Below are 8,991 nucleotides of genomic sequence, written 5' to 3'. Positions count from 1 at the left end.
AGAGACTTTGTTTCCTGCATTTTAATGGCATGTAAAGAATGGAAATAACAAATAACAAGCACACTGCAAAACTTTTATGTTTTCTTTATTCATTCATTTTTTGCCCTGCACCTCAAAGGAAATGGATTGATTTTACAATATGCATGTCCCTCTCCTTTAAACCTTTACCTAAGAAATGGGAATTCTTTTCTGTCTCCTTGGTGTAGCTGTCGTGTAATAAAAAATAATAAATAATAAAATTTCCCAGTTTTTGGCCTGGTGGTTGCACTGGGGATTTGAACTGGCAACCTCTGAGCCACAAAGCCCTGCTTGTAGGAACTGGACTCATCTCATTAAGAAATTCCCAGTATAGAGTGTTTATAAACAGCTTCTCGTTCATCCCTTGTGATGGATGGATGCTCCCTATCACTGGCTCTTCCTGCTAACTCCCCGACCCGCTTAACAATCTCTCTGCCACTGTTTCACAACCACACATGCACACACACACACTTGCTGAACCCTTGATATTTTCTGTACTGACCTTGCTTCCTCGGTGGGTGGGCCCTTACTGTTCTGAGTGTGTGTGATTGCATTATAGTGAGGGAACGTGTGTGAGAGTGCGTGGGTGCTACGAACGAGGAGGAGGAGGAGGGTGCAAGTGAGAGGCCAGTGTGAATCTGCTAATGAAGAAAAACAACACGGCTGTCAAGGCCTCCCAGGAGCAGGTCAAACACAGCCGCTGGGGGTTGAGGTCAGTGAAGGCAAAGGGTCAGAGGTCAACATCAAGGCCAAGAGCAGGCCTCGACCTCTGAAAAAAGTGGGAGTTGGAGAGAGTAAACGGTAAGGGGGGAGGAGTTTGAAAAAAAAATCATAAATCAGAGCAAGTAAAAGTGAAACTCCACTATGAAGGGAACTGGGACAATCCTAAATAACTCAATCATCAGTTACCAGTGTGATGGAGCCCAAATTACCCTCTAAGAAAAGGGTCTAATAACTTATCTACTACTGTCTATTAAAGAACATATTATTCCAAGCTTTTGTCAAACTTGATACAAAGTATGGCTTGTTACTTCAAACTTGTGTACTGTAAAATAAAGTGCACACGAAAAGAAAGTATTCAATGAAATCTGGGACTTTCGGGGTACTGGTATTGATACTTTTTAAACAGGATGCAGCCCTAGCACTGATTGTCTTGTGTGGTTATTCTGAAGTGTCTGCTGCACTGCCCTGTGCTGTACAGCAGACACTCCAGATGGCTTAGAGAGGCGGTTTCAGGGATACAGCTTGAGAAGCTTTGGAGCAGCACACAAGGCACGTCATGAAAACTTTGAGAGCACCTGGGGCTGAATTATTAGCCTCCTTAATTGGTCTGGAGTTGTTGTCCCTGCTGTGTAATAATCAGTTAAGTGATTCCTTGTTATAGGTGGAAACGTATGTTGCTGGTAGTCTGCTTTTTTGGGATGGCTGTCTTTTTTTGTTTTATGTCCTGGTTTTGAAAGTGGGGTGTGTATTTGCTCGTTTGTAACTTTTTGTGTGAACAAAAAAATATTTAATATTTGAAAAAAATTATCACAAACAGATTGATGATTTAAGATTGTCTCTCTTGACCCAGAATCAAAGGAACGGAGAAGGAGAAGTGTTATTCATTCATTTAATTTTTACAGTACACTGACCCACTGAACATATTTAACATTTCCAAAAATACAAAACCATTTTTTGTTGTGCAAAACAGTGATAATGAAAAAATGAAAATGTGTAAATTTGACATGGTAGTGAAAATCTCCCTTAAGTGATGTGACTTCTGTTACCAGTGCAAACAAAACTAGTCAAGTGTCTGTGTTTTAAAAATAAAAATAAAACCATATAACTACAATTAAAAAGATATCTAAGATTCACAAAAATACACGCTCAAAAAAAGTTTCTTTTTGGATTACAGCACTTTGTGTAAACAATTAAAAATGGACTAAATACAATTTACACATTTTCCATGTTTTCCAGTCAGACACGTCACTCAAGCCCCAAAAAACTACAGATTCAAGTTACAGGAGTTACTTCTGAAAAACTGTAAACAATCATCAGACGGGGCTTCATGCAGTGGATAGTGTCGTAACTGTTAAAGTGTTTGGCAACTTAAAAATATCGTAATAAAGTTGAAGAAACCTATGTGGTCCGCTCAGCCCGGCCAGCAGGTTTCTAACATCTATACAAGGTCCAGTATCATATTATGTCATAGTCATGTGACCTAAAATCAGGAGATGGAGTCCAGGCTGACAGGAGGAGTTTCCGTCCGTGTTCAATGCCTGAAACTCTTAATCGTCCCTTTAAAATGCGAACATTAAGAGCAGCGAACATCACATCACTGCAGTGAACCCAAGTGAAGAACGTCATCTGTCACAGTACCGTTTCAAATAAAAGCACATAAAAAAAGAGCATAATAAATAAACCTATAAAATCAAACTAAAATGTACAATTTCATCCTGTTTTGGCTCGAAGTTTGATTTGCGAGGGTTCGCTGAGAGTGGGTGTCTGCTCGTGTCCCACCAGTACGCTCCTGGTTTGTTGGTCTAGCTCCTGATCAGAGGCGTCGTCTCATCGTGGCTGCCGTCCGCCTCGACATTAGCTCCTCGGTATATGATGAACTGGATGGATATCTGAACCACAGCGTCAAGGAAGTGTCAAGAAATCCTGGAAAAGAGTCTGTGTATGCAGGTTACTGCCAGAGGATTTCAGGTAGAAAAACATACGAATGTGAATTTTTTCAATTCTGAAAACTGACACCCTAATTTATGGTGAAAGACAAATGTATTTTACTGAATACCAGACAGTCGGCCTCATGCAGCAACCTTCTCTTAAATGGTTTCTTATATTTTCTCTTTTAGATAATATTTAAGTATTTATAGTGAGAAGACTTATTATTTATATACAATTATTTGTTATAATTAAAATATCTGTAGTTAAATATTAATTTAAAAAAATCTTTCACCCAGGGCCGTCACATTTTACAAGTCTTCCAGGGGCCATTTTTTTGTGTCATAAATTGCTTTGCAACAAACATATTGCTTGTTAAATATTTATTTTAATATTTATTTATTTGTTATATATTCATTCTCTCACTTCAGTTTCTTTCCACTTCTCTGCTGACACATCTCAGTATGAGGATTTCACTACTGCTGATCGTCTTCTGATTGCTCTCAATCATGGAACCTCTCCAATTCTTGGGCATCAGAGACACACATAAGGTTTAGGGGTGAGTTTTGTAGTTTATCTCATTGTTTTATATCTAATATTTATCTTATATTTTTTGCTAGAGTTGTTCATTTTCTTTATTTTATGTACAGCCCTTTGACACATGCCCTGTCATTTTGGGCTCTTGATTAATTAACTTTGACTCGACTTATGCAGATTTCTAAATAAAGCTGAAATGCAGTTGCAAACATTTCTCCAAAATAGGAGAACAAGCTGGCTTTGAATACATGAGCATTTCATGAGGCTCCCATGTATAGGCTGTTCTGCTCGAGTGTATGTCACTTGAGATATAATAACATTATAATTAATGTTAATTAATTGATAATTAACATTATTTATGTTATTATTTCATGTCCATTTAATGCATACAAAGATAAAAGTGGTTTTATGTGCAGATAACTTGTTGGACGTCTGTGACTTCTCTGCTAGTTGTCACATTTAGCTTAGCTCGGCTTTATGCTTACTATATATCAATTTAGTGGTTCCCAAATTGTATGCCAGGGTGCTGTGGGATTTTGTGACAACTATACAATATTATTGGCACAATATTCAACTATACAAAAGATTATGAATGTTTTTTTATGTATGCTCTAATTTCCCAATTCAGAGGTAAATTTCATACCATAAAAAATCCTTTTAGAACCTTTCTTCAAAGCGAACCCCAGTTTATGCCACTCGTGCAGCTGACAGATGGTGGGAGATATTAGTGTCCGTCTCTCCTTCATATCAGTTCCATGACCTCATTTTTCATTTTATGACCTGTCTGGTTTAAATGTGAGTGTTGCTGCTTTGATGTCATTTTACAAAGTTTTAAACAAATTGTTGAATTACATTTTAGGGCCTTGGGCACAAAACATTTGAAAACAATAACTGACCATCTCCTGGCTGTAGCTTCATATTTACTGGACAAATATTATTAAATATTAGTGTGGTATTGATATTCTCATCTAACTCTTGGCAAGAAAACACAAGTTAGTTTTCCAAAATTAATGATCAACAATTCCTTTGAGGAGAAGAGTTTTTAATAACCTGCAGATAACTGTGAGAGCTGGGCTATGAGCTGAAACTGTCAAATTAGAGAACGAAACTGATCATGCATGTGTTCAGTAAAAGCTTCCTCCTGCTGCTTCTGCCTCATTGAAAAGTCCAGGAGACACGTGGCCTCCAGGGGCTGCTAGTGCAGCTTTAACACTCCTGCTTCTTTGCTGCTGACAACCCAGTTTCTCTGTGAGTGTTTGGACCTTTGATACTACATATCATGTTCCCACACATGCAGTCACGAGACCGAAACCCATCTGATGAAGCGTCCTCTCCACAAGCTCAGCACTGCCTAAAATGTAGCATGTATGTGGGATTGAGGAGAGCCCAGAGGCCCGGCCACAGCCACGTTCTCTTTCCTTCAAAGGATACAATGAGGTCTAACGTGAGAGTGCCGAGGCTGCCGATGAGCCAGGGCAAGTGATGGACCAGGTAGCTCTTCTCGCCCTGACCCTCATCAGGGTTCTTCAGCAGGACGCTCAGGCCATACGTGGTGTTTCCCAGGATGACCAGCGCGAACAGGAAGTATGACACTCCCTCTGTCGACTTCCTCTTGAACTGTGGGGAGAAATGAGAGGATGAGGGGGGAAGTGGGAATAACAAAGAAAGACCTCTTGTTAAAAAATGGAATAGAAGATGTTTCACACTGCAGCACGTATTTTCCACCAGAGTGATGTGTGCAATGATACGTGCAGATTGCAGAGGCAATCATCCCTGCTGTCAGTGCGTTAGATTCAACTGTTTTCACCTGCTCAGTTTTCATCTACACTGAGTTCTTTCACTTCGACACACATTTTTCATCTTGTGCAGATTTAAACATACACAACTGCTTTCACAGCTTTTTTTCATCCCCACCAGCCACAGCGATGATTGTAAATATGTTAGTTTTTACTTGTTACACAGTTTGCATGCTAATAATTTGGTACATTTGGATACCAAATTATTAGCATGCAATTATTAGCTGTCTGATGGCTACCTTGCTGTCAGACAGCCTTTTCTTATGGGAAATATGCATTATGTAAGCCATTGTATTGGTCTCTGCAAAGCCACCAGACTCCTTTGACAAAAACAGCAATTTTACCTCGCAAAACATTTAAGATCATTAGTTTGTTTGTGTTATGACATGACGTTGGTGTTTTAAAGGGTAAGTCATACTCACATTAGTGTACATCTGTGGAAGTCTGGAACAGAGGTACAGCACTGAAGACACTGAGCCGATGGTGAAACCAATGATCTCTTTAGGGGTAAAATCCTGAAGTGACAGAGAGGCAGACACAAAGTTACACCAGGAAACACATCAGACATCAATACTTTACTTCCCTCAGGTCGCCAATCAAACAAATCAATAGGACTCACCCTGATAGGGCTAGCATCAGAGGTTGAGAGCAGGGAACGACTTCTGAACCCAGAGGGAATCATTTCCTGTTGAGCGCCTAACCCGTGGAGGTGTGTGAGGCTTGTGGTGAATCCCAGGACGCAGGCTACACCCACCACGTTCAAAACCCTCCTGCCTGGAGAAGAGACACAACACCTGGGTTCATCATCAATACTGGGAAAGACATCTCAGCACATTCCTCCAGACAACGGTTACTGTGCCAAAGGTCACCCGTCACGGAACAAAACGCCACACAACAACATGAGGCATGTGATGATGACATCTTTACAAGGTACAGGGATCACCCTTTCCCTCTGTCTGGACCAGTGCTGCATCATTGCTCATCAGCTGTATCAGATAAAACTGATCTCAAAAATACACAGTAGTAAGCGAATCATTACAGACTACGGCTACAGTTTTACAGTTGGGGTTATTTTTTTCTATTCCATACGTTAACAAAGGCCTATGTGTACCAATGAGGCACTAGGATGTAAAGAAGAACCTGTTTATACATGAAATTAATATAGTTCCTGGATGATCTGATCACAAGGACAGCTCTTAGTATAGGTGTGAATGCAGCCAAGACACACAGAGATCTGATCAAGTTCCAAGTAAGTCTGTGCAGCACATGATCTTATTCTTTCAGCAGCGTGTATGCCATGTGTGTCTATGTATGTAATATGTCCTGAGCCACATTAAAGGACACGACACAACTGATTTTCATTTGGTTTACTGTAATGCAAACTGTACCTGAACTCTCTTAATGTGCCAACTGACCTCAATATCCCTAGAATCCCTTAAAAAAGTTGTTGGGTGAGGAGCCACTATATAAACTTTGTGAAATGCCGTCTAAAACATATTACATTTTTGAGTGTTCTTAAAAATTCTGAAAATGTTATACATAAAGTCAGATGTTTTCAAAGTGAGAGGCAGGTCTCTCACTTTCAAAAGTGAGTTCAAAAGTGAGTTCAAAAATTTTCAGGCGAGGCTCAGAGAATGGATACTGAAAACATATTACTAGGAGATCACACAGAACAGCTCTGAGATACAGTATAGGGAATTTTTTACTGTTTCCCACTTTCTCAGAGTCAGAAACTAATACATGTCTTAGGATAGACCTTTTTAATTATTTAAAGGGTGGTTGCCTTTTCCCAGACTTTGTCTGAGGGGAGGCCCACGGTCTCAGACTTTTCATTATTTTGCATTTGGTCTTTTGCAAACGGAAATTACGTGGCAACATATTTATTTGCATATAGGGGAAGTGAGATCTGATCAAAGTGGTCACTAGAGACACATGTGAAGACGCATTCTCAAGGCCAGTTGTGAAGTGACACACTTAGAGCTGTCCACTTGTGATCAGATCGCCCAAGATGTCATGTTGATACAAGGTAGTGGTTTTAAGGAAATGAAACTCACAACGGCACAAAACAAAAGCTTGCGTCTTACATTTGACATTTGGAACAGTGTGTAGTGAAGCAACAAAAACAAAAAACACTCACTTGCAGCTACTCTGTTGTTTATCTTGTAGTAAAAGTACATGCCCAGCATCACCAGGTCAGCTATAACATAATAAACAGCTGTATAGGTCTGAATGACAGGGACAGAGACACAAGAAACAAGTCGTGAAAAATGCGATTTTCTTCACCCAAACAAAGTCACTGTCATGGAATTCACTTTAAAAAGCTACTGGTATCATTACTTTAAAGGATTAGTCAAGTAGGCCTAACAAATTCATCAAATGACAGAATAAGATTTTAAATAACCAATTAATTATCAAAATCATTGATCACAATACAAATAATTAGCTGGTAATAGCTCTAAAATGTGACAATTTGTTTGCTATTTGGTCACAACATGGAAAAAAAAAAAGACAATTTCTGGTTTTTATGGCCTTTCTCATTGTGTGTGGCATGTTAGAGACCTGAGAATTTATCAAAAAAATTATTTATAGCATCATTGTTGTTAGTTGCAGCCCTATTCTTAGATGGGAAACATCCTTACATGGAGGCCATCATTATATCACTACAAGTCACCTGAAGTGGAAGTTGGTTTGCCAGGAAGGAGCCCACCAGATTACAGGTGTCACCTCCCAACCACAGCAAAAGGAACCAGATAGAGATGGCGCTGTCCATGTTCCCTGTTCTGCATGAACTGTAGTACTGTCTGCAATCAGAAAAAAAAACCTCAGAATTATATATGACGGTGTTCAGAGAAAAGTGCACTTTCTTTGAGAGACACTGAAACAGCCACTTACGGAATTGAAGACACCATGAAGCAGAGGATGGACAGGAGGCCTAGGTAGATGCTGGCCATGTCTCTTGCATCCTGCGCACATTCCCCAAGCCCTTCCCAAACCCACTGGGACCCATTAGGGCACAATGAGGTGAAGTTTCCTTGAGTGGTCCATCCAAAGGCACCCCGCGTGAGGACTCCATCTGTCCACATATTCTGTGGGAGCGAAAAGCCTCCATGAATATACACTTTATTAAAGGGACAGTTCAGCCCAAAATCAAAACTCCATATTTTCCCTCTGTTCTACAGTGCTATTTATCCATCTAAACATTTTGGTGTGAAGTGCAAAGTTTTAGAGACATCGACCATAAAGATGTCCACTTTCTCTGGAATATAGTGGTACCAGAAGTACACCTTATTGTGAGCAGTTTCATGTAGGAACTATTTTCTTTCTACTGTAGAAGGAAAGAAGATGTCATGATTTCTGGAAAGAGACATTGCTTTTGAGTTTTTCAAATGAATTTTTTGACATCTCTACTGCCAATATCACCAAATATCTCTCATTACATCACCAGGCTATAAACTGAAGGTGCAACCATTAGTTGATTAATCTATTAATTTTCAACTATTAAATTAATCGCAACTATTCTGATAATCGCTTCATTGTTTTTGGTCTTTTTTTTTTAAGAAAAAATATCCAAATCCTCTGAGTTGAGTTTTCCAAATGTGAATATTTTCTGGTGTCTTTAGCTCTCTATGACAGTACTCTGAATATCTTTGGGTTGTGGACAAAACAAGACATTTGAGGACGTCATTTTGGGATTGGCTAAACAGTGAAAGACATTTTTCGCAATGTTTAGAGTTGCATTATAGCTCAACCATATGGCACAGATGTGGAGCTGACAGAGCCTCATCAGACACTCAGATCAGTCATATAAACATCAAAAAGAGCATCACATGTTAACAACAAAACTAAACATGATGCAATTTTCCACTGAACAGGGTGGTCACGGGGTCAAAGGTTACTAGACATTTATAACCATTAAAACAGCATTTTTAGATTCGCATTCTGTTGTTGGTGCGCTTATTAGATCACGACAGTGGCGACTAAATGATGTGGA

General features: G+C 39.5%; 1 protein-coding gene across 1 annotated transcript; it reads right to left on the bottom strand.

The window, feature by feature from the left end:
• Positions 1-1,616: 1,616 nt before the first annotated feature.
• slc66a1 (solute carrier family 66 member 1) lies at positions 1,617-8,128 on the bottom strand. The gene is made up of 7 exons (XM_084721680.1): positions 7,893-8,128; positions 7,672-7,801; positions 7,138-7,225; positions 5,620-5,774; positions 5,423-5,515; positions 4,636-4,821; positions 1,617-2,630 (listed from the first exon to the last, which is right to left on the bottom strand). Exons 1-7 carry the CDS (start codon positions 8,081-8,083, stop codon positions 2,544-2,546), a joined length of 930 nt encoding a protein of 309 aa, XP_084577806.1. The 5' UTR covers positions 8,084-8,128; the 3' UTR covers positions 1,617-2,543.
• Positions 8,129-8,991: the final 863 nt, after the last annotated feature.

The sequence above is a fragment of the Lutjanus erythropterus genome, chromosome 6, assembly GCF_056507025.1.
Source record: "Lutjanus erythropterus isolate fLutEry1 chromosome 6, fLutEry1.hap2, whole genome shotgun sequence".
Classification (NCBI taxonomy): domain Eukaryota; kingdom Metazoa; phylum Chordata; class Actinopteri; order Lutjaniformes; family Lutjanidae; genus Lutjanus; species Lutjanus erythropterus.
The sequence above is the reverse complement of the archived record's forward strand: the minus strand, read 5'-3'. Positions and strand labels throughout refer to the sequence as shown.